At 48.1% G+C, this 25,513-nt stretch overlaps 1 protein-coding gene across 2 annotated transcripts; it reads left to right on the top strand.

Annotated features, from left to right (window-relative positions):
* Nucleotides 1-1,484: 1,484 nt before the first annotated feature.
* Nucleotides 1,485-25,442, top strand: CABLES2 (Cdk5 and Abl enzyme substrate 2). Of its 2 annotated transcripts, XM_074605060.1 has the most exons (10): nucleotides 1,485-2,001; nucleotides 15,582-15,653; nucleotides 15,828-15,920; nucleotides 16,649-16,726; nucleotides 18,172-18,280; nucleotides 18,950-19,115; nucleotides 19,856-19,959; nucleotides 20,347-20,453; nucleotides 21,803-22,007; nucleotides 22,476-25,442. In XM_074605060.1, the coding sequence occupies exons 1-10, from the start codon at nucleotides 1,493-1,495 to the stop codon at nucleotides 22,614-22,616; spliced, it is 1,584 nt and encodes a 527-aa protein (XP_074461161.1). In that variant the 5' UTR covers nucleotides 1,485-1,492; the 3' UTR covers nucleotides 22,617-25,442. The 2 variants fall into 2 exon arrangements, with proteins under 2 accessions (XP_074461161.1, XP_074461162.1); XM_074605061.1 differs by lacking the exon at nucleotides 15,582-15,653.
* Nucleotides 25,443-25,513: the final 71 nt, after the last annotated feature.

The raw sequence follows: 25,513 nt of genomic DNA, 5'->3' as shown, positions 1-25,513 counted from the left end.
GGCAAATTTCGTCCGGTATGTCCATGTTTATGAGCAAAATCCCACTTGGGAGCACAAGCTGCTCTAGAGCCTGGGAGGTGGGAAGTGCGGGAGCCTGCAAGGGCCATTTCGGTCTCAGAGGAACCCCAAGGCCACCAGCACCCACAACTGGGTCCTCACAGCACCGGAGGCTTCCTCCCGCCCAGCAAAGCTCCCAGACCTCCTCTGCCAGGCCCAGCAGCGTGGACATCGTCACTGCACATCAGCGTCCCCCGAGGAGGGCGGAAAGGGCAGAGCTGTCCTCCTTGGCACGGGGTCAGAGCATCATCCCGGGATGTGGCAGACATCCATTCACGCGCCTGAGGGGCATGTTTATTCCGTGCAGTATAAACACACCAGTCCGGGAAGCGGCGTGCTGCGCAGAAATGCCTTGACTCACTTTGTGGAGATAAATACCAAGTTTATGCTCTCCTAGATCCGGGTCTGCCTTGCCCATATACGGCCCAGGATCGGCGCTGCCTCAGCTTTGCTTCAGGGGCCGGGAGCCGTGGGGATTCATCCCTCCGCACGCGTTTTGGGGGCTGCTGGTGAGTCTTGGGGCCGTGCACTGGTTTCCATGCCCCGCATGGGCACCCACACCCTCGGGGCCCACGGGTTGGGGTCCACCCCAGCCCCACAAGCTGGAGGGCCGGGTCCCAGGCTGCCGGGCTGCGGCAAGAGGAGCAACTGCCTTCATCTGCTTTTGTAGGAGCCGTCTGATGCGCATGGCCGCCTGCTAATGGTTTTAGCAGATGTGTCCTCCCTGCCCGCAGGAAGGGCAGGAGACCTTGGGAGTGGGTGACCAGCAGAGTCACAGGGGGTTTGGGTGGGGAGATTTTTAAAAAAGTCATACAAAGGGATACGGCAGCTGTTTGCGTGGGGACACGGTGGGTGCCTGTGTGGGGACGTGGTGGGTGTTTGCACGGGGACACGATGGAGGGTTTGGGTGGGGAGATTTTCAAAAGAGTCATACAAAGGGATATGGTGGCTGCTTGCATGGGGACATGTGGGCGCTTGGGCGGGGACACGGTGGCTGTTTGTGTGGGGGGACAGTGGGTGTTTGCGTGGGGAGGTGGTGGGTGGTTGGGCGGGGACACGGTGGGCTTGTGGCTGTGGTAGGGGAGTACCCGGTGGAGAAGGGGGCCGCCTGCGGGCCTGCCCCGGGGAGAGGGCCGGGGATGCGCTGTGCCGGGCCGCGGCCAGCCCCTGCCTGCCCGGCGGGGGCACCACCGAGCCGCCGGGGCCGACGGATCCGTTGAGCGCCGGCGCTAGGACCCGTCAGAGCCCCACCGGCCGGCGAGGGGAGGGCGGGGCTACCGGTGCTGAGACGCCGAACCAATGAGCGCGGGGCCGCGATTGGATTCATTTACATTCCGCCGCGACGCGTCCAATGAGCGTGCGAGCTGCCGGCCGCCTCGCGCCGCCGGGACCCGCCCCTGACGGGCGGCTGAGGCGGTAGCGGCTCATTCGGAGAATGGCCGCGGCCACGGCGTGCGGCTCCCCGCCTCCCCGCCCGCCCCGCGACCCGCCGCCGCGCAAGCGGGGCGACTCCCGGCGGCGGCAGGCCGCCCTCTTCTTCCTCAACAACATCTCCCTGGACGGCCGCCCGCCCTGCCCGCCCGCCGAGAAACCGCCGCCCGCCGAGGCGGCGGGGGAGGAGGAGGAGGCGGTGGCAGCGGCGGCGGAACCGGCCGGAGCGCCCCCCCGGCTGCTGTCCCCGCCGCCCGCCTGCCCGCCGCCGCCCGCGCTGCTGCTGCCCGGCGTCCCCCCGCTTGCCGCCGGAGCCAAGGGGGAGGCGGACCCCACCCGCGGGGGCATCTTCCTGCCGCCGCTGCTGCTGGGCGGCCCGCTCTGCCCGCCGCCCCCGCCGCCCCCCGCCCTGCCGGGGATGCTGGCGGCCGCCAAACCGGGGGCCCCGGGGCTGCTCAGCCCCACGCAGAGCGCGGCGGGCGGCGGCTCCGCGCTGGAGGCGCAGCGGCAGAGGTGAGTGAGGGGACAGGGCGCGCCGGGCCAGCCCGCACCGCCCCCCCACACCCCGCCCCGGGGCTGGTCTGACCCCGCGGGGCGTGGGAAGCGGCGGGACCACCCGGGGGGGCCATGGGAAGAGCCGGAGTTTCCCAGCGCCCTCGGCCGGGGGGTGGGGAGCTGAGCGTGGGAAACGGCCGCCCCCGGGGGGGAGAGCGGCCGTGGGAGGCGGCGGCGGCCCCGGGAGGGAGCACCTGCCCCGGGGAGACTGGGGGGGCGGGATGCTCGGCCCCGCCGGGGGTGCGGCTCGGCCCCGGGATGCCCGCAGGATGCTCCAGCTGCGGGAGCTTCTCTGAAGGGGGTTCGCAGAGTGTGTCAGCGCTCGGAGGCTCCGGTCCCAGCCCTGCGGGGGTCCCAGCCCTGCCTCCTGCTTCTCCCCAGCCCGGGTTTCGCATTTTTTTTCCGTTTCCAGATGAAGCCGGCAGAGCCATTGCTGGGTAGGACTCTTCCTGCGCGCAGCGGCCGCGCTGCCCATGCAGTGCCTTCTCCTGGGCTCTGCTGCTCGCCTCTGCAGTAACTCTGTATATTAATAAACGCTTGTGCGCTGGGAACTTTGAGTCAGCCTCAGGGGAGGATGTTCTGGCCTTCAGTACAGGATTACGGCTACATTTCCAAGGGACTTCAGTCAGCCTGAAAGTGTTGGTTTTCTAATCGACTGGAAGGCGGGCTCTTGCTCAGATCTTGGGGATTTGAGCTCTGAAGGAACTCTTTTCAGGCCGTTTCTTGCATAAACAGCTTTGTAAAGTGAGCTGGCCCTCTGAGCCTGCAGATAGGCAAAGCGCTATCAAAGGCTTGAAGTCTCCGCGGTCTTTACAGTGGCTTCCAGAGCTTTGTTAGCGAGCTGAAATGGAGTTGTTGTCTGGGCTTTGAAGCTGGCGAGCTTGGCTGGTGCTGTTGCTGGGTGTTCTCTTTCTGTGTGCATTTCACAATGGAGGTGTCCTGTGTTTCCGCAGGAAACAGTGACGATACGTGGTGACCTGGCAGTCGGAGCGAATTTAAGGAGAAGCAGGTGTTTGTCAGGAAGGTGTGGGGTCCTCTTGTGTGTCCCTCCTGGGTTTTCTCCTTCTTGAGCTGTCACGTAACACCCGTTGGTTTCCTTGTAATGGAAGGGACCTTTCTTTCCTCACTTCTTGGAGAAATGGGAGCACAATGGTCCACATAAGCCAGCGCGCGAGGTGCTGTGCCATTCATTTCATTGCTTTAATATTGCAGGTAAAGCTCTCGAGGGTGAGGTTTGCATCAAAAGCTTTGCAAGCTCGGTTACGTCTGCAGGCGTGACATTCGGAGTGTCTGTGCGTAATGAGTTCTGGACTGATGGAGTTCGTGTAAATGATTCAGTCCTTCCCCGTCCCACGCCAAGTCAAGAGAAAACATTCCTAGGATCTTCTCGTTTGATGCCCTTCCTGCCTCTTTCCTTGGCATCTGATTTTAGATGTTATGTTCCGCTATAGTAATTCTAACCATCCACCCGAAAAGAATGATAAATCAGAAATAAAAAGCAGAGAGAAGTGCGAGGAGATAATTGAGGGAATGAAAGGGCTTCTGTCTGAGTAATGTCAAAATAGACCATGATTTTTCAGCTTGGAAGAGATGGCTGAAAGGGTATGTTGTATTGCATTAATCATTTTGTATACTACTTACGAGGGTGACTTGGACAGCAAGTTCATCTATTTTTTGTCTTTAAAGAAGAACAGAGTGAGTGGAGAACATCCACTGAAACTATCAGGCAGAAGATCCACATGTTTTCATGGAGATACGCACGCTTTCTGGCAAAAGGACAGTCTGACGATGCCTGTGGGGACGTGGTAGACCCACGGTGTCTCCTCCCGGTCATGCTGGGCACAGGAGCGGGTGAGATGGACCATCCCTCTGTAATTACGATTTCACCTGTAACGTGCAGGATGAGGGACTGGGAGTACTTTATTTTTTCGCTGGATGGTTCTGTGGTTTGCTGTGGGACCGAGCATCCCTTCATCCCTGCAGAACAGCGGCATCTCCTCTTGTGAATGCACGAGGAGCGATTCGGGGACTTTCTTTCCTGCAGGACAGTGATGGTTATGCTGCTTCTTCTGCCTCCAGCCTGCTGTTTACAAAATAAGACTCAGAAATCAACAAACAATGACAAAATTGTTTTTCTTTAACTGGTAATTGGGAATCTGGCTGTTGTTTTGCCAGCTGGTAATGTTGCGGCTCTGGCTAGGTTAACTGCCTGCATCCTGCAAATACACAGGCCTATGGAGTCATCAGGAAGGGGGAGGTGGAATCCGCGCTGCGACTCTGGACATCTAATCTTTGGTGCCCACTTAAGGCAGCTGTTCTCCTCAGAGTCCTTTTTTAGTCACTGTCAAGAGCTGCTTCGAGTTGCCCTCGGTGCAGCCGCCCTCAGGCGCACCAGGAGCAGGGGCTGAGGGCTCTGGGTTCCCTCCGTCTGTGTTTGGGGACCGGGGCCGCTGCCGTCCCCTGCCCTGCCCGGGGGGTCCCATCACGCTGAGGCTCGCCCCGGTCCGCGGGGATCACTTTACCTGGAAGTGGCAGCTTTGTTTGGCAGAGTTTAATTACAAAACTTCATCTTGTTTGACTTGATTGTGAAGTCGCAAGAAGCGTAGCGCAGGGCAGGTGGTGGCGGCACCTCTGCAGGGGTCGGTGCATATTAGTTAGCACCAGGCAGGCTCTGCTGTACAGCCCAAGGAAGGGGCGATGTGCTCGGCTCATGTCACAACGAGTTTCTTGGTAGTTTCTCGGTCCTTTAGGATGGAAACTTCAGTGGTGGGTGCTCCCTCAGAGGCACCCTTCAATCTGGATGCTTGGTTTCATTGCGCCGCTGGCTGAGCGTTAGAAACTTAATGACTTTAACCTTCCACTCTCATTTTCCCAAGGAATTTTCATTTTCCAGGATTTCAAATTACAACTCTGTGGTACCCCAGCTTGCTAAATCTGCTTGCCATCCCTCCTCCCTTCTCCTTTTCCATGTTGCTCTGGTCTTTTGTTCTCTCAAAGAACAAGCCTCACAAAAAGCAGCGGAGGGAGGCAGCGAACAGGGAACAAATCGGCGTTCACAGATTTATCTTTTTTTTTAATGAATTTCTGCAGCTGGGTCTGAAACTGGCAGAGCTTTCTGGGGAAACACAGATAACAGAGGGCCGTGAAAATAGCCAGGTTATGAAAGCATGAAGAATGGGAACAACAGCCCTAATGTCAGTGTTTGTTGTGCTTCTGAGGTTTCGGAACAGCAGAATGTAAAGCAGCTGGGTTTGCCATTGATTCGCTGCGTTTTGCTGGGCCTAAGAATAAATACGGAGCCTTAAATCATTTGCAAGTGATGCTTTAATGTCCTTGATGTTCAGTGGTCAGGGCACTGAACTGAATGTTCATGGTTGCTGATAAATCAGAAATGACTGAGCTAATTTAGGTCATTTTAAGGGTGTGAGTTTAAACAGTAGTTGATAACAGCAGCACTTTGGACCAGCTCTTCTTTTAAGTGTTAATTAGATACCAGGTTGCTGGCATAGGTGTGAGCAAATTAGTTCCTTGGGTGGAAGGGCAGAAATGCTTGGTCAGGCTTTTATGCTTATGATGGGTAATGTGGTGTTTTACCCTGCTGTCAGCTCACCTCCTGTTTCCACTTCCAAATATATAAATATTTATTAAAAAAAAAAACCAAACCAACCCGCCGCTAATAAACAGATTTTGTTAAGAGGGACGAAATACAATGTTTAGAAGTCTTAATTTTAATTTCTAAGCCTTGCTTGGAATAACGTGAGCGCCCGGGGTGCTCCTCAGGAAGCAGCAAATCTATCAGAGATTGTGAGCTTTGACCTTTCAGGCACAAAGAGCAGACTGGGACGTGCTGCTCGGGGCTGAAAATGACCATATTCTAAACCTGAATTCTACTTAAAAGTCAGCTGAAAAGTTAATGCTGCGGTCTCCTGCTCAGCAAGCAGAGTTTGCTCTGACCCCTTTCTCTCGTATTTGCCACTGCAGGTGAATTGCATGTGTCCGATATTAAATGTTCTCAATTTATGGCTGCCTGTAGTACTTACTGTCTGACATTCCCAGCCAGGTATATTAATCAGAATCAGCAGTAGTCAGTTGTATGCCTAGCGGGAAGTTCGGAGATCAGAAAATGCACGTCCTTGTATCCCGCACACCGCTGCCAATGGGTCTGGGTCAGACGGTCCCAGACACTGCGAACACCAAGGTTATTTGACTTCTTCGTTTAAAAGAGCCCAGAGGCTTTTAAAGTGACTTTGATCTCCGGGCAGGAGGAGTCTGTGCAGAATTAACTGTACTCGCAGTTGAAGTCACCTGCGGGCAGATTCTGTAGCTGTTGAAAGCGATGGCGCAGGGCGTCGGGATGCTCTGGAAGTGCCGTTTCACCATTCCTTTGCCCTCGCTGAACGATGTTGTCTCGCTTCCTTGAGTCAAGGACTTGTCCGCTGAGAGGGAAAATACAACCAAATGACACGTAAAAAGCTGAATAGTGTAACTTTGGGCAGGAATTGGTGGGGTCCTGTTTCAGACCTCCAGAAGCGATTCCTGGAGGAGTCTTACAGCCGGAGCTTCCTTATCCTGGTGCTCCTCTGCTGCGGACTTGAATGCGCTGCCAAAGCCTCATGGAGCAGAACAGCATTTGTGGCTGTTTTCTAATGTTTTACTTGAAAGATCTACTTTGCAAGCTTCCCTCAGGCGAGGAAAAATAACACAAGCTTTATTGGACCATCATTTTCAAATGTAACTCTTGACTCTGGAGGCTGCAGGATCTCAGTGTACTGGCTTAAAACATCATTTCTTTGATTCACAGTCTAAAATAGTCTTCCCCTCTCTCCTCCTTGCCTTCCTCCCCCCAGATCTCCACTGGTGAAGAAGTGCCTCCTCCTCAGGCCGAGCCCTCGGAGCTCCCAAAGCTGGGAGCGTGGTGGGTGTCGCTGAGGAGGACGTCTTTGGGTTGTCGCCGCTCCTTACCATAACTTTGCTTACCCCCAAAGGCCTCCTTGATAATTGCAGAGACATGGGCTGCCCAAACCTGCATCTGCTTTGCCGACTGACCGGGCAGGTATCCCACCTGGTTGGGGGCGACGCTGCTTCCTCGGAGCTCTTGGGTGCTCTTGGCACCGTGAGTGAACCAGTTTAGAAGCATTATTAGCTGTGGTTCTCCTTTTTTTTTTTTTTTTTTTTTTTTTTTTTGCGATTTCCCGTGGACTGCACAATGAGGCAGGCAGGGCAGGATCTTTGCTTTCAGTTTTAAAAAGTATTTCTGAGCTACAGCCGAGCTCTTCTGCTCTGGGTGTGGGTAGGGCTGGTTTGGTTTAGAGGCAAAAAAAAAAAAAAAAAAAAAGTGGAGGGAGGGGAAGTGACTCTCAAAACCTTCTATCTTTTTATTTCTTTTTTAATTTCCCACAGTATGTGTTTTAGTTATATTAAATCTTGAATACTTAACTTCAGCTGTCCTGTGTTCCTCCTTTTTTCCATCTGTCACCCAGTTAGAGCTGTGAGGCTGTCAGGCTGTGCCAGCTTGGAGATGCTTTTGAGCCTTCTTTTGAAGAGTGTTCTGAACTCATCTGTCTCTGTAGTTTGAGTTTAAAAATGCACAGTCTGACGTACGCGCAAGCATAATGAAATTTGGATTCCTCAGTGAGCACGAGGTATTGTTGATAAAGCAGGTGACTGCAGATGGAGGGTGCTCGGCTGTCACGCAGCTCTACAAAGGCAGAACTTTAAACTCCTAACCTTTGGTTTGCAGCTGTTGTGTATATAACTTACTGTAAATTATTGTAGTCTAACCTCTGAAAAGGATGTTAAACGAAGAGCCTTTGGCTGGTCTTGTAAGTGCAAGCGAAGCAGAAGTGTTTTAGGAGATAGCCCTCTGATTCGTGAGGTGTAGAGTCTTTGAAAGCTCGCTGCCAGCTGACCCCGCGGCTGGGGACACCCCAGCTCTCAGCCCCCGTCGTGGGGGTGCCCCAGCTCGGCCGAGCCTGCAGACCTGCCTCAGACCTGGGTAGCCGTTTCCTTCGCTAGCTGGCCACAGCACGGGCTGAACTGCCACTGGTCCACGCAGCTTACTTGACAGTAAGGCCGGACTTGCACTTGCTCTGTTGTGGGCACTACAATTTAAGCATAAAATTTTGCCCTGGTGAGGCCACAACCGCTTGAGTGTGGGTCGGGGATGGCTGGTGTTGCGGTGGGAAGAACCAAGCACCCGCAGAAACTCTGGGAGAGCTCTCAACTTCCTTCTCTGCGTTTCCTCCAGTGCTTGGTTTCTCTTCTCCCCGGTTAAAAGCTTCTCTCTCTCTCTCTTTTTTTTTTTTTTTAAACTTGAGAGCTTTATTGTACCAAAGGCTTTTATTTTAACAAGGCACGTGATGAAATGACAGCATCATCTCTCAGGGAAGTGTGTGACTATTTCCAGCATAATGCCCCCAGTGTTATCGAGGCCACACTTTGCGTTTCACTCGCCTGTTTTGGTCGGCGGTTCGGTGGTTAGTGAGCAGGGCACAAAGCACGGAGGGAACCAGGCTGGTGAGCTAGGAACGCCTCCAGAAACTGGTAGAAATGTGGAGAAATCCGGTTACTGGTTGTGTCCTGATGGGTACATCTCGTTTGCTTTGTGAGAAGCAGCGGGGATTTTTAGGAGTGGGCTTTAGGAGCGGGCTCTGGGCATGGCAAACCTTACATCTGGCTTGGTGGTTCTGTTGCAACAGATGGCTTTCGTAATACTTGCTGGAAGGCATTATTTTATCCTTGGATTGTCTAAACACTCTTAGCACCAAAACAGTGTGATTTATGAAAGGCAGTGAATGCAGAGCTTGTTTCCTGGTAGCACTGGGTCTTAATCGTGTGGTTGTGAATCAGCAGCGAAGTAGCAGCCGCTGTGAAGAGTATCTAATTTCTTTCCTTGTTAGTATTTAAAACTCTCCAGGGTTAGTGAGCTTCCCACTGACTCTGCCTCCACCTTCAGTCAAATTATACTTCATTCCTGTTCCTTCTCGCCCGTCCCGCGGGCTGCGTGGCACGTTCTTTTCCTTGCTTGTGGCTTCACTGGGGTTCGAGGGGTGCGGGATTTCCTCTGGGCTGTGTGGGACCAGCAGGAAAACCCCTGGTGCCCCGTCACTTCTGCAAACAAACCCTGGATAAGAACACAAAGGTGAAGGAACTGGCCTCCTCCCTCATCCTGAGGTCTCACAGAGGGACCTGCTCTGAGGCATAAAAGGACTTTCCATGCTCAGGTGGCAAATTGGGGTTTACTCTTTAAAATTAAGATTACTGGAGGAATAACTTAAGCTAGCCCCGCTGTGCGACTTGTATTTATTCTCCTGCAGTCTGATACTGAAATAAATGTCAGAGGAGCTCCCGGGACAGTGGCCGGCAATCCAAACGGCACGTTTGTGCTGCCATAAACCCATGAGTAACTGACCTTGTAAAGAAGGAGCACTCTGTGGTACGGTTCCTGCTGGTTGTGCTGGGTGTCCTCTCTGCCGTGCCTCCCTCGGACATCAGAGGTGAAACCATCCGTCCATGGACACGGCTTGCTCGGTGCTGGGCACCTCGTGGTGTAGAGTCTTTGTTAAAGTTGTTTCGATATCTCCTTCAGCATAAATGTGGGCTCTGACTTCTTTTGTCTTTTAATTACTGAGAACTTGTTGCTGCTGGTGAGCTGTGCTCAATCTGCTTTTGAGCAGGAAACTCATTAATGTAAGGGATGGGGCACGGCGTGAGAACAGGGACGCTCAGGCTCCTACCCTCCGAGATTCAAGCCTGGAAACGGTAAACGTCTCCTGGGCTGCACGAGTAATGGCAGTTGTGAAAAAGTAAGCTTAAAAACTGGCACTGGTTTTCTTAATCCCTTGATGCCAGTATTTTACCTAGTCAGACCGAAGCACGGTTCGTATGGGGCTGTTGGCTCACCCCTAAGGAAGGAAAACGATACAGCTTAATCTCTAAAATATGTCTTGGCAAAACAAATCTGACAGGTATGTCTTCCTATTGTAAACAGGGTTTGGGATCTGGATTTCTTGTGCAAATTACCTTTGACAGTTGTTACCAAGCTCGTGCTTCCAAAAACCAATAAATGATTTTTGTCCTTGTTATATTAATAACTCAGGGCCTTGACAGCTGGGATTATACTCAGGCACGTAAAGGACCTTACAGGGGGACATCCATATGAAAATAAAACCCTTTCAAGTGAGAAATAGGAAACCAAATTCTATTAGCCCCTAATTTTACACAGTAATTAAAAATCCGTGACCTCCCCTGTTCAACCCATCTATTAGCAGTACTTATGGCTAAAGAGCAACAGAGGATGTAAGCCTTGCTGCTAATCTTAGCCCGGTGCCCGGAGGGGGGTGCGCAGCGTGGCATCCCGCCCCCCGCAGAAGGGCGATGGATGCGGCTCCGGCTCAGACCAACCCTTGCTGCCGGGCCCTTTGGCTGGGGGAGGTCTCGGGTTGTGGTGCTGTCTGGCTTTGCAGTATCTCTGAGTGCTGGTGTGGCAGGGTTTGGGGATCCTGGAAGGGATGAGGGTGAGAAATCACGGCAGAAAATGGACCCCGGGCGCTGCGTGGAGCGGGGATGCGCTCGTGGGTGAAAATAGGTGATGCTGACTGAAGTCTGGCCGCGTGGTTGGCTCAGGGTGCAACCTGTCCAGGGGAGACCTGGGGGTTAATTGGGATGGGAGGAGAATCCCAGTCAGATTTTAAAAACTTCTGGGTTAGCCCTTCAGGAAGGAGTGAGACCAGCCGGTCGGGTCATCTGCTGAGGCAGACATGCAGGAACCAGACGGGCAAAACAGAGAAAAGCTTCAAAATGGCCAAATGGCAGCTGCAAGCAGGGCCCAAAGATCACTGGCCACTGTAAGGCCCAGTATTGGGGGTTAAAATGAGATTCATGTTTGTTGCGGAGCCTGGGAGTGGCTGATGGGGCCGTGGGTGCCCCACGGGCTGCCCCACTGTCCCTTAGAGGACACGGTGGCCCAGGAGCAGGCGTGGGAGAGGCTTGTCTGTGCCTGAGGCCACATCTGATAGCACAGGGTCAGTATCTCTTTTGCGGTCAACTGTAATATCTGCTAAAGAATGGTCAACATGGACCCTTCCAACTACAGCAACATCCTCCGAATGTACGTCATCCTCTTGGGTGTCTGCAGGTGGGTGGGAAGGGGGAAATATCTTGGCAAGCCATCGCAAAGGTCACTGTTCTTCAATTTGGAGCTGTGACTTAACCAGCTTTTTCTTTTCAATTGGTAAGACGGGAGGCGTAGGGATTACCGGTGCTATACATAGACTGCTCTTAGCTGTGTCCCGTTCTGCTGGGAACGCTTCAGAGCGGTGTCAGCCTCGGGGCAGGGGACCTGCCTGCTGCTCCTCCGTGGTGGTTCGTCCTCCGTGGGGGGTTTCTCTGCCAGCACTCGGTGGGACACTGGCAGGACCAGACAAGGACAACTCCAAAGCTGGAATCACTCAGAAATTGGTTTTCCTCAATGGGAAATCCATCAGAAAGGGGAGATGTGTGGGCTGGCTACAGCTTCCCAGGGCGGGAGTCAAAATGCACCTCTGAGCATAATTTGTTGGGCTTTTTATCTGAACACAAGATTTTTTTTTTTTTCTGGGCCTTTTTCTTTTTTTTTTTTTTTAAACGCATGTTTAGCTGCTCGGGGATTCGGCAGCGGTGCTGGATTGTGTGCGGCCGTGTGTGCGCGTGGAGATAACGAGCCAAGGCGTGATCCAGAATTCCTCTGCTTATCTCCGAGCGCGTGCTGCGGGTGTTGTCTCTCTTGGTGGGTCCCTCGGAGGTGCTGGCTGCGTAATCGCAGTTGCTGGGTTTAATGTTGAAGTTCTGGGAAGATCCTGCTTTATTGGCTCCTGGAATAGTGGGGGGAAGCACCCAAAAGCGAGCTCCTGGCCAAGGACCTCACAAAGAAGCAAACCCTCTGGCTTGTCAAGAAAATAGTTCCAATATGCCTGTTGGCCAGTATCAGTGTTCTTTAGGGTATTGTTGGAATTACGGCCTGCTCCACAGAACTCATTAACATTTTAATATTGGATACTTTGATTTCTAATTGTCGGGTAGCGTGTCAGTAAGGGTGCGCGTAAGGTAACGTGCGGTGCATGTACAGATGTTGCTGGTATTAGTATTTTGGGCAACAAAGGTTCTGTGTAAACTACTTAAAATCCTTTGAATTCCAGTGGATCAGACCACGGGCAAGAAGTGTTATCCCAGGTGAAGCTGCTTAGCAAAAGATATGTGACTTGATGGTTTCTTTCTTCAAAGCCATCAGGGGCTGAAGCGATCCTGTGCTGCCTGTCCTTGAAGTGTGGGGTGGCTGCATGAGAACAGCACTCAAACTAAAGCAAATATATGTGTCTGTATGTATTAATTTTAAGTGCAGGCTACTCCAAAAGTGTTAAATTTTACAGTATACTCCCAGTACTGCACTACTTAATAAAGAAACTGTACATTAGCGGTACTGAGGAATCTCTCAAGTCTCTCTCGGAGCGCAGCGAGGGAGCTGGGTGGCCATAAAACGTTGTCTTGATCATACAGACTGGTTTGGGTACTCTGACTAGATTAGTGAGACCTCTCTACGTACACCCTGTTTTGAGATTGGAGGGCGAGTGTCTTGCTTAGCATCTGGGATTCTTCCAAGGTGACAGCTTCGCTTGAGGACAGAAAATCTTATTTACGAGCGTAGCTAAAAATGAAGTTTCCTGCTGGCAGAGAGGGGATGAGTCATTGTGGTTTTGAGTCGAGGGGCAGGATCTTCCCTTCGCTGCAGCAGGCGTTTACTTCCAGATAGGCTCTTTCAGAGCGGCGGGTTCAGGTGTTTGTCACTGGTCCCTGTTCCTGGGGGAGCGAGGTGATGTTCCGAAGGTGGACCGCTCCGGATGGGTCTCCGCCATGGTGGTGAGCACATCCTCCACGACCCTGCGGGCAGCTGCGCCTGCAGCACTGTGGAGTTACCGGTGAGCGTCTGGCTGTGGCTCTCCCAGTTACATCCCAATCCATCCTTTTACAGAACCACATGCTGGTTTTGTACCAGTGCCTGTTGTCATTGGCGTCGGCCGCGTTTCCCCTTTGCTCGTCGCCCATGTCTGTATCCAGCCAGGGATGGAAGGCTGGGGACGTTACCAACTGCATCCACGCCAGGAGGTTTGAGATTGGTCTCCACGTTTCATAAAGGGTGTTTTTTGCAGGTTAGATGCCAAAGGAGAGTGGAAAACCACGTGAATGTGTTAAACTTTCCTCTGCATTTTTCACTGAAAAGCAAAAAAAAAAAAAAAATAATTTTAAACTGAAGTGCTGCTGAAGGGCATTGAAGCTGTGCCAGGAATGTTCTCCAGTAGCAGCTATTAAGGATAGCTGTCGATTTGCAGAGGCAGCGTCCAGCAGTACTGAAGGTGTTAGTCCCGTGGGAGGATTTACCTCTCTGGTGTTTACAGAAAGGGACACTCACTTTTCATCCTCCTGCCTGTTTGAGTTGTGGTGTTTTTGTCTTTTAAGAATGCCTGAACAGCACTGCTGAGACTATTTCATTCTAGGGGAAAAAATAGAGTTTTATATGGGAGTTTAAATTATTACAGATGCACTGGAAAAGGGCACTGATTGTATTTCATTAAGGAGATTGTAAGCAGATTTTGGAATTCATTCTCTTTATGTACTGGAAGACAGAGAAAATGGTAAATGGTTCCTCTTGAACTTGTGATGAATGAGGAACTAACCTGGTTTCAGGAATACTCAGGTTGAAGTGACGTTTCTGTCAACGTATACAGAAGAATACCAGAACACCATCATTTCTACAGTGCTGGTCTTCGTGTTCCTGGTATAGATTGAAGCAAGAGGGGCAAACGCTGCTGTTACTGCTAATCTTCTCGTGGAAATCCATAATTTTACAGCAAGTCCCATGCGGAGGGGAACTGCCACGTCTCGCTGGCACCGCTTTTGGCGGGCAGCTCTGGCACTAGCTCCGAGTAGCTCAGAACAGAAGAAATAACTTGCAAGAAAGGGGAAGAGAGGTGAAAGCACCTGTTTGGTCACTCAAACAATTTGCATTTCTAGTCACTGTGCTTAAGAAAAAGCAGCCAGATTTTGTTCGTGTCCAGAACGCTGGTGTGTCTCTGCTGGAGCAAGAAGATAACGTGGTTTGGTTTCTTACCCAGCTCAGGCTGGGGAGGAGGAAAGGCAAAGTCACTGGGACTAGCAGATTGTCAGGCTGTTCCAAAATCCTGAAGTGCTGGGATTCAAGACCAAACTTAGATCCCAAGTAGCTTTTTTTGATCTTTAACTTGAATCAGCTGAAGCTGTGAATGGCTTTGCTGTGTAAAAACTTTTCTATAGCTGTTAGCAATTAATAAATCCCATTTTTCTTGACCTCTTTTGGGGTTTTTTTCCCCCTGCACCAGCTTTTGCTTTGGTGTTGGATGTTAGCTTCTAGGCAGGAAAGCTTGGCCTCGGTCTATCTGAGGGATTCAGCTGCTCCTGAGTGCCAGAGCTCTGATGCAGCTTAAAGTTCAATTTTTTTTTCCAAAAGTAGACTTTGACAAACCAGAGTCCTGCAACTTCTGTCTTGTACGCTGCTTCTGTGTTGACTTCCATGGTGGTATTGTCCGTGAGTTGAGTTACTATGTCACTTTGGAAGAAAACCTTGTACTTGAATGCGTGTAGCTTGTGCTAAAAATGCAGCATAATGTGCGCCTAAACAAAAGCAGAAAATACGGAATGTGATAGTTGTAGTGTCAGTGTTTTGCTGGTGGCGGTTGAATCTGAGTGCATTGTTCCTATGGAAATTGCAGTCATAGCTTCACAATTCATTTGTAAATCTCTACCAACAAAGAATGTCTTGACTTTGACAATAGTAATGTATCTTACTTTGGCAAGGTCTATTTCTTTGCTTAAATGTAATATCCTATTACTGTTACACTAACTCACGTGATTCCTACTATTGTTCTCCTTGCATCTTCCATTCTGGGATTTCAGATGGGTACCAAATACTCTTTGCTTCCTCTAATAGCCATCTCTGTTGTTTTCCGGAGAGATCTGTCAATTTTATTGAGCTACCCTCAGAGACTCTCGCTCTGCCGACTCCCGCAGCTGGAGGCCACTGTGTTCTGAATCGAGGACACACACAGATGTTCGGTCGTGGTACAGATATACTTGTGGCTGTCCATAGATCGATATAAAATGACTTATTCCCTTGCCTTGATGAGGGCAACTTTTTTTCAGTATTTCTTGTAAGATTTGAAATGAGTATTTGGAAGCTTTTTAGGTGTTTAACTTATAGGTTGGTGTTCTTATTTGTTGAAGGTAGTGAATGCTGTTGGTATAAATACGTACGTCCAGGGTCCTGGAGGGGGAGACAAGTTCTTGGCCTTTTTAGGAACTTGAAACTCTTAGTTAAGCACTCTTCCAACAAAAAAAAAAAAAAAAAAAGGAAAAAAAAATCCAGAAAACCTGCCCTTTGCCCTCAGAGCTCATAGATCTGTTGCAGTTCATAAACTCAGAGGCCATGAACTAATATTTGTTCACTCTTCGTGGTGTTGTACATTTTACAGAAGGCGTTTTATCTCCCAGCGCTGCTCTCTAGACTTTTTAGAAGACATAGTGGAATATGCCAGTGTACGAAGGTACTTTTTTTCAAAAGCAGCATTAACCTCAACTCGTTGCATGCAGTCCTCTCCTCCCTCCACCCTCTTCCACGCCGGTATCCGAGGTCCTGCATGCCAGTGCTGCCATCTGATCATACGACTGGCACGGCTCTTTCAGAGCACTCAGCAGGTTTTGGTGTTTTTTAATTGCAGAACCAAGCATATATCCGGGTCTCCAAGACACAAAAGTTTGAAGAAGATGCACTTCATCAAGAACATGAGGCAGTATGACACCAAGAACAGCAGGTAACTCCTGGAGATCAAGGTGCCTCCTGTCCTCGAGTGGAATAGGCCGTGCAGAGCCGTAGGCTCCAGTTCAATGCAATTAGCCGTTTAATGTCCATTAGAGGAATTAAGGTCATGTCCTTGGGGTCTTGTTAATTTTATACATCCTTCTATCGAAGGCAGAAAGTGCTCGTGTCTGCTACACCTGCAGCAATATCCTGATGGTTCTGCCCTCCTGCTTTGAGGAGGTTAAATCATTGCCCTCCAACCACCCTTCTTACCTCCAGCACACAGAGGTTAGGGCTGGGGGGGGTTAAGGAGAATGCCTTGGTTTAGTCAAATTCTTGGCTCATTGTTGCTGGGCAGAAGAGAAGGTTGGGGGGGAAGGCACGTTCATATTTATTATTAATAGAGGTGTGAGGCTTCATCTAAGTGTAAAGTATTATCTACATCTTTTCACAAGTTTTATGTAAAAATTACGTCAATATAGATATGTATTTAAAGACTAGGATCCCCTTTGAGGGGCTCCCAAGGCGATGGCAGTTACTGAACGCTGGGTTTTGATATAGAGCTTGGCTCTAGATTGAAACCTCTGCTTTTGTGCTGCTCCGAAACCACAAAATCCTTAGCAGTATCTGTGTAATTCACAGAGCAATTTAAGAAGAGTTTGATGTTCATGTTCCATAAAAATCTGCTTTGTAACTCCTAAATTTTAATTCTTATCTTACTCTCTTCCCATCCTCTTACAGGATAGTGTTAATCTGTGCTAAACGAACACTGTGTGTGGCTTTTTCTATCCTACCTTACGGGGAGGGTTTACGGATCAGGTGAGTCATCTCTAACTGCTTTGTGAAATGTCTGGTCTGTTGTTTGCAAAAGATCTTGCAAAAGAGTACAGTTGGTGTTTTGAAGCAGGTCAACTTAATTTACCATTTATGTGTGAGGACAAGAGCTTGCTGTCAAAATCAGACATTGCCGCAGTGTCAAAGCGTTCATTCAAACTCCAAGAGAAAAATAGTGGCAAAGGCAGACTTTTCTTCAGGTGTTTATTCACATTTTAAAGCACTCCAGTCCTGCGAAATCCCTGAAACCGACTTTGAACAGGTGATGCGATTCGTTGCTGTGTGGGATTTCCTATGCTCCTGCAGTGGCCAGAGATCAGCTGCCTTCAGTGCAACAAAGAGTTGTGTCAGCAAAAAAGCACACAGAGCATCAGGGAAGGATGCTGCCGCCCTTACTGGAAACCTTCATCTAAATAAGTTTAAGATGCTTTTCTGGTTTTCAGCTCTAAGCCATGAGTGTTGCTCTTTGCAGTCTAAGAAAAACAGAAAAATTTTCGACTGATTGAAACTGCTTTTAGTGTTTGTACTATGCTGCTGTATAGAGCTGTCAGTATAATCACTTCAGAGAAACCAGACCTGCTAACTGGATTTCCCTGCAGCTTTGCTCAGTCCCTCGTTGAAATCTAATCCGATTCTGTGAAGCTCTGTGATCTGCAAGTATACCATAGAAAATACTAATTTTATTCTAATACACTTTTGCAAACCAATTGTGCTGTCACTCCTGTCCTGTGCATAACTCATGGACAAAGGAAACGGATGTTTAGTGGTGGGAATTGTATTGTATGCAAATACACTTGCCATAAAAATAGTTGATGGGAAAATATTCTCTCACTTCATCGAAAAGCAGCAAGGTCACTGGAGCTATTTTAGGGCAGTTCTGAGCACGGTGTCGTTCTGCTCGTGTGTAAGTTGGCAGCGCAGTTCTTTAACTGAAAGCTGCTCTTTTGCATTGGAATACAGGTGACGAAGCTGCAGGCGGCCATGGCTGGAGCAGAGCTCCGCAGCAGCCTTAATTCTTAATTTGAGCTTGTGTGCACAGCGGTTGGAAAATTGCAATTGAAAGACAAGTTTCTAATCCTGGAAAAGTAGTGATATAAATCATGTTTGCTGCTAAGTGTTTGAGCATTAGTGCGTTAACGAATGGTATGATCCTATGCAGAAAGACTACATTAAAAAAACTTTACATTTGCTAGGTATATTGTTACAGATTTGAGTTAAAATGATAGGAAATCTGATTCTTCAGTTAATGAACATGTCTACATTTCGAAAAGAGTACTTAAAAAGGAATGCTTTCTGGGAGACGGGACTGAGGGATTGCACTCTGACCTCCTGGTGTTGGCTGTAGCCAGTGGAGGGACCTGGTGTTTACCATGGAGGAAGCTGGGCTTGTGCTGCATTTTCCAATAGTGCTTTTTCTCGTCTGCGTTTAGTGATCTAAAAATGGAAGGACAGAAGCAACGACATCCTTCTGGGGGAGTTTCAGTCTCCACTGAGATGGTACTTGGCCTGGAAGGAGTAGAGCTGGGTGCTGATGGCAAGGTAAGGAATTTTATTTTATTTTTCTTTTTTTTTGGTCTCTTGATCTGTAATGGCAATAGCGAAACCGCTGACCAGAGCAGGGGACAGCGGGTGGCTAAGTTGGCTGCTTTCACCCCAGGACCATTTCATGCTGAGGCGAATCACTTCATTTATGCAGTGCTTTGCCATTCATAAAGTGAAAGCGGTAACTTTTCAGAGCAGCGGAAGCTTGTTTTGATCCTTAACATTTGAAATATTTGCCTTGTGATAAAGCTGCTTCTTCTGAGGCTGTTGAAGGCCGTGGTCACTTCTGCCTCTGTTTGTGGAGAAGCAGTTTGACTCTGGTACCTCAGGCAACATGTGAGCAATGCTTTGATAGAAATATGGTCGAAATTTACACCTCTTTAGTTAAATTTATATACTGCCAGAACTTTACCGATGTGATTCTCCCTTTTTTTTTTTTTTTTCTTTGACGCCCCACCAAATCTTCTACAACACTGCCATACCGAAGTTGTGGAAGCAAGGCATTCCTCATCCAACTTCTCCCTTTCCTGCTGTCCCACAGTTTCAACGTCCCCACTCCCAGATACAAACTCCAGGGGACTCTTGAGCTGGAAAATTCTAGATGTCTGGAAAGAAGCTTTTCAATAAATTTTCCCCTCTAACTACTACAACTTTCTCTTCTTTAAGGTTGTGTCCTATGCAAAATTCTTGTATCCGACCAATGCTCTAGTTGTTCGCAAAGCCGACAGCCATAGTGCTGTTCCCTTATGTCGAGCTAGTGCTTCTCGGAGTCTTCCTGGATCAAGATATAAACCTGTGACAGCAAAAACGATACCGGCAGGAACAGACATCGGTAAGGACAGCCGCCAGCTCTGTCATCGCTTGTGCACACAGCAGAAAAGCATAAAAGGGCTGTATTTGTCTGAAACAACTGCAAGTGGTAAAGTGCCTTATTAGGAAGGATGTGCTGCCACTGGAAGGCGACTGGTTTTAGCACAGCCTAGTAAAGAAGGCTCATTAATGAAGTATAAATGATGAACCTTAGGACTGAGACTTGCACACATTCCTTCCATCCTCCATATATCTGGCCTGGTTCTGTTTACGCAATTCAAGGAGCGCAAAGCTTTTCCTTGGATGGAAGTGTGAAGTTTTATATTACTCGGCAAGAAACAACCGGTGTATGTGGGTACAGGTGGTCCTCCTTGCCTTCTGGCACAGTAACAACGCATAAGCCAAGGAGTTTGTGGCAAGAATCCCTCCTCTTTTGTAAAAGAGCAAACCTGGCAACTCTGCTGTCTGTTAGAGTATAGGCAAAAGAATTGTCTTGTGCGGTTGTTCTCTGTGCATATTTGTGGATGACAAACTTAGTTTGCAGTAAGTCTAAAATGGTGCATCAGCACATGCTGGAGAGAAAGAAACCACACAAGCTTAATAATTCTACTACCTGACTGGTGCATTTATGAAATGCAAACGTGTGAGCGTAGCTTGTGGGATTTGCCAACTCTCTTAATGTTTGCTGTTTGAAAACTTTTTTAAAGAGGGAATTTAAAGCTCTGTATCTTTTGACCCAGTGTGCTTTCCTCGTTCCCTCAGGAAGTGAAGCTGTGGAAGCCGCAGAGTATGATCCAGATCTCCTGGATGATCCTCAGTGGCCCTGTGGAAAACATAAACGTGTTCTCATCTTTGCCTCTTACATGGTGAGTGCCTGGCATACCTGAACAGAGCAGTGAGTGAGTGCTGAAAAGATCTTCTTATAAAGAACTTCCTCGGGGAAGAAAACGTGATAGCTTTTTGAGAATTGATTAAGAAAAATACAGTTAGTTGGGCTTGTACATTCAGTTTGTCGAGGAGCAACCTGACATGTATCCCCACGTTGTCATTTGCTTCTGTAACCATTTGCTTACTAGTTTTTTAAGACTTTGTAATTGAGATTCAACATGCTCTGTTACTTGAGACATTACAGAATTGTTAAATTGTGAGCAATAAAACTCAGGTTTGCCTTCGCGTTAGCCTCTTTGGAAGACTTGTTTGGCTGTCAGTACCGTTCACAAGAGAAATGATAAGTTTTGCCTCTTGTGTTTCAGACTACAGTCATAGAATACGTGAAGCCCTCGGACCTTAAAAAGGATATGAATGAAACCTTCAGAGAGAAGTTTCCTCATATCAAGTTGACACTGAGCAAAATTAGGAGGTAAGAAACAAGCATTGACTAATGAGAACATTTTCTATGCTGTACAAGGCTGCTTTTATCTTCCACTTATATGGAACAAATGCTACATCTATTAATAGTATATATGATTAAACACTAATCTCTTGTTGCCAGTTGAGCTGACTGTAGGATGAAAGCCCTGTACAGGAATGTTTAGAATGCTGAGAAAGGGTAACAGTTGGTTTTCATAGTTCCACCTAAAAGGGTTGTGTTTCACCAACTGTGGTGTACTAACACTAATAGCCAATTAACAGTGAAGCTGAATTAGCCTTGAAACAAATACTTGTAACCTGATTGTTTGGCTGTAGTGCAGTCCCACTCTAACTGCATTGTCTTTCTGGACCCTCTGGATGTTTTTGCCTTTCAATTACCAGACTCGCTGATGACCGTGGACTCTAACAAGGTTCTAGGATAAAGAAGAGTGTTAGGTCTGGGGAGCCTTGGTAAAGAAAAGCATTTTGTGAAGGCAGGACTATGCCCGACAGAATTCCTCATCTTCCAGGAAATGCATCTGGCCACTCACCAGCGAGATACGCTGTTGTGGCATTCGAGAGCTGTAATCTTGCTGGTATTACACGGTGGTTAATGCACTCAGGGACTTCTGAAATAGTCGGCTTAGAACACGATTCTGCTGAATCACCAGGGCTGTGTGTAACTCAGCTCCAAGTAGAAGGCTTGCTCAGGTGGAGTCTGTGTTCTGCCAGTGTCCTGCACGCTCCTCTTCAAAGCTGTTTCAAGTAGCGTGTTCGTGCAGAGATCTTCTCGCAGGGGTAGCACGGATGGCAGCCATGAGAGGCAGCATCCACCGTGAAGTCTGCTTTAATGCTGAAGTGAAGGGCCAGCTGCTGTGGGAAGGGTGTAAACCAGTCTGCCTTCCCCCTCAGACCTCATTCCTCTGCGAGGTGTGCAGTAGACAGGTCTCTCTGCAGCAACTGCTGTGATCTGCACGGCTTTGATGTGGGATTCTGTAGGTCAGAGTGGTTCAGTCTTACGGTATGAATGATGAACCAGTTTGGGAGCCCAGAGGGAATCGTACAGCGATAGCCTGTGTGTCAGTGAGGCAGCGAAGCCCCCGGTGTTTATGGGCAGATGTGGAACTGTTATTCCACCGTAGATGTTGTCAGCCAGGTTAAATCAGGTTGTGCATCAGCTCGTGCATCAGCTCCGGCTTGCTGCGAGCTGGACTTCTCCAGTCTAGGATAATACTCATCATGGTTTTCCAGACAGGAGTCCTGCCCATGTGCTTTTCTGAGTTCCCACACTGCAGTGTTTCTAGAGCATTTCATAAAAGCTGTCGTGGTTGAGAGGGTGTCTTTTTCTCCTGTTCTCAGTTTAAAGAGAGAGATGCGGAACCTGAGTGAAGAGTGCAATCTGGAGCCAGTTACTGTCTCCATGGCTTATGTTTACTTTGAGAAGCTCGTCCTCCAAGGCAAACTCAACAAACAGAACCGCAAACTGTGTGCTGGTGCTTGCGTTCTGCTTGCAGCCAAGATCAGCAGTGACCTCAGGAAACATGAAGTTAAACACCTTATAGACGTAAGTACTATGAGACTTGTTTCAGGTGTTGTCAAAACCTTCTCTCTAGCCCATGGAACAAGACAAAGATTAAACCCAAGATTTTCAGCCGTGCATGCTTGCATTTAAGACCAGATCTTTCAGTCAGTTTTATGTCTCGTTAGGCCTATATTCCTTGATTATTTTTTTTTTTTAATTCATTAAAGCTACTTGACTGGTGCGGTCTAATGTCCTACTGATCCTCCAGTGAGGTTATTTTTGCACTTACTGTTTCTCAGGCAAAGATACATCGCTATTGTGTGGGTGTCACAGCTGAGCTGATAAGCTGGTTTACTTGTCTGATCCCTGGCAACACTTTTGATTCTGTAGGTACAGCTCAGGCCATGCATCGCTGACTTAATCTCACACTGCCTCGGTATCTTGTGGATTAACTGATTGTTTCTCCCCCTCTCCTCTTTCTTTTTTTTTTTTTTTTTATTACTATCATAGAAACTAGAAGAGAGATTCAGATTCAACAGAAGAGATCTCATCGGTTTTGAATTCACCGTCCTTGTAGCTTTGGAACTGGCTCTCTATCTTCCTGAAAACCAAGTTTTACCTCATTACAGACGGCTCACACAACAGTCTTAACCAAAGCTCCGTTCCAGCTGACAGCTGGTGGCGCTGGGGGTCGCGTCGCTGAGTGCTGCTGGTGAAGCTGCCCCTGGCCGTTCTGCGCCGCCGTGTGCATCCTGCCACGGCTGCAGCTGGTTTTGAAGCCCCGTGGTGTGGTGTTAAACTGTCAGTGTGTGTTATGGACATGTGTACCAAGTCTGGGGGATGGTACGAGAAGAGTTATTGAACTTTTATTTTCTTTTGGACATTTAAAGCACAAATATTCACCAGTCAGCTGTCATGGCTGCTTATTACTCCTTATTTATCTTTTCGGTTTTACTAAAACTGTTCTTCCCTATGAAGAATACTATGGTATTGTTTCTCTTTTGTTTTTTTAAGCCTTTGTTATATTCCTTGAAACTAAAGGAAGCATCACTTCCATTCCAGTGCACCATAAAGTTCAGATGTTTCTAAGAATCTTCTTGCATTTTTACATTAATGAAATGCATACTTTATTTTTTTAAAGATGTGCCTAAAACTGGCTGGTCTGGTACCAGTGCTTTTTAAGTTAGTTATGTTATTTAGTGGAGAATCCTGAATTTGTATAGCCATTTATTCTTTACCTGCATTGGCCTTGCATATAAGGAAAACAATTCCAGTATATCTGCACTAGTGAAACACAGGGCATCTATTCTCTAGTATACTATGGAACTATAAGTAGCAAGATTGAAATTACTCCATTCTAATTTAGTTAACTATTAATACCTTAGAAATATGCATTTTATTTAAAAAGGAAAGATTGTTTGAAAATCTGTCACGAAATAATACCACGTGTTGAACAAGGTAGCCGCAGCGAAGCGATGGCCATCCTAATTCACTCTTCAGTGGAAAATGAGCGTTTGACTGAGAGCAATTTGCTGTCAAATGTATCACTTATGGTTTTTATTTGTTTCAGTGTTCTGTAGTCTGAAATAAGCACCTTTTTAGTACGACTGTATTATATATGGTCTTACGTGCTCTGAGCAAATACTTAAGTCAGTAGAGCTACTGCTGCCGAACTAAGCCAATGAAACAAAGTATGCTCAATATTTTAAAAGCTACTTTTTTACTCCGTTCTTCCAAGCATTGCATCACTGTGATGGTCCTCATAAAACTGGCATTTCTTGCACATCTGAACAGCCACTTAACAGCTGGTGCCCAGCAGCGCTCTGATGCTTACACAGAGGTTAAATAACTTCTCTGACCATTGGCTATTCCTTCATTTGTTTTTAAAATGTCCGGGTTGGGAATGAACTCTGATTATATGTGGAACCTTCTGTGATATTTGCTCTAGGGTTTATTTTCTGAAGCAATATTATCTTACAAGTAACTGTATCCACTTGCAAGGAACAAAACTGATGCTTGGCTATTACGACTGAGAAATTTGTAATTTAAGTTTGACTCCTAAATGAAGTACTAGACCTCATAATGAGGTAAGGGACCTGCTACCTAATATGTAAAGTAATGTAAATTCCTGTTCCTTGTATTGAATGTTGTTGGTTGTAGGCAAAAACAAAGCTGAGCTTTTGCTCTTCAGCTGTGTTTTGTCTGAAGCTAATTTGGCTTCATTAGAGTTGCCGCAAACTTTACTGGAGCCCCTTCCTCTTTAAGTAGGGCTCAAAATGTATTTTTCCTATATAATAATTACAGTGACTATCAAATCTTTTGTAACTGTGTTCAGCTGTATGTAGCTTCAAGTTATTTGTGTAAAATTTGATATGCTTGTGACTTCTAACACAGAACGTCTTGCCAGTCTCCTGGAAAGCTGTTAAGCTCCTGGTAGCTAGTAAGTTAGACAATAAGCTTGCCAGTAATCTTCCAAAAGGTTTAGAAAAATACCTACTAGTTAAACTTTCTACTGAATATAACTGTCCTTGCATGCAAGAAATAGTGATGTACTAAACATCTAGCGTATAACAAGCCTTCAAATTAGCCTGCAGGGATGAAGACAACTGAAGTGGTCCGTCCACTGCTTCCTGAAGTCATTAGGGGAGGGGAAAGAGGTGGAACTGAGCAGAGAAACGTTAGTATGGCGTTAGTATGAATGAAGGCAGAAAATGTCTTTCTCTGGGAACTTCTTTCTGTTTACTGTATAAAGAGTTTTCTGTAACAAAATTAACTTTCCTTTCTGACCATCTAAGGGAAAAAACGCACTTTGGTTTGCAGCGCTTTGCGGTCTCTATTCAGTGGAAGTTTGTCTAGTTGCGATGGGCATCTGGGCTGCAGTTCCGCTCCCAGAAGCTATGGTTTCATGTTATAAAAGAGCGAGCTTTTGTTTTCTCTTTCAAAAGAACAAATTAGGATAAGGAGCATTAAATTACAGAATGCTGAATGCTGTCTAAAGGTTACTCTAAACGTTGGCTTGGGCCCAGACAGCGTTCTTGAGCTCCGGAGCTGTCGGGAGGCCAGGCCGGAGGCACGGCAGTGCCGTCGGTGGCCTTGGGCTGCGGCTCCACTGTGGTGTCCGAGCAGAAACCGTCCGTTTGTGTCTTCATTTTTCTATTTCTGGAGCGTAGCTTGCAGTCCTGCCTGGGAATAGTTGATCTTTTCGCCTAAAAGCTGCCACCGTGTGGCAAAGGACGAGAATAGTGAAGGTGGGACCCACAGTAACTCCTGGCCCCGCCGCCGGCTCTGGGCTCCCGCGGGGCTGAACTCCTGAGAAGCAGCTGTACATTTTTATGTAAACAATGCTGTTACGGTTTTGTCTCACTCCATTATTTAAAAGTCTGAGTTGTAGCCTGTTCTGTATTCCCCCCCCCATGAAATTGTGACATTAAGATGCTGTGAAATAAACACTGTTTTGATACGTGTTTTGTACCCAAACGCCTGGTTTCGGACTGTTTTTTCCGGTTCCGCGGGGGCTGCTCGCCAGCGGACCGGGCTCCCCTCTGCCT

This window comes from Larus michahellis, chromosome 12 (genome assembly GCF_964199755.1).
Source record: "Larus michahellis chromosome 12, bLarMic1.1, whole genome shotgun sequence".
Lineage (NCBI taxonomy): Eukaryota > Metazoa > Chordata > Aves > Charadriiformes > Laridae > Larus > Larus michahellis.
This window is presented reverse-complemented; position numbering and strand designations above follow the sequence as displayed.

Bases quoted from the DNA above. Each gene is read 5' to 3' on its own strand.
- CABLES2 (XM_074605060.1), top strand. From the start codon at position 1,493: ATGGCCGCGGCCACGGCGTGCGGCTCCCCGCCTCCCCGCCCGCCCCGC. The intron at 15,654-15,827 runs GTACTTTTTTTC...TTTTAATTGCAG, and splicing joins GAATATGCCAGTGTACGAAG to AACCAAGCATATATCCGGGT. The intron at 22,008-22,475 runs GTAAGTACTATG...TTACTATCATAG, and splicing joins AAGTTAAACACCTTATAGAC to AAACTAGAAGAGAGATTCAG.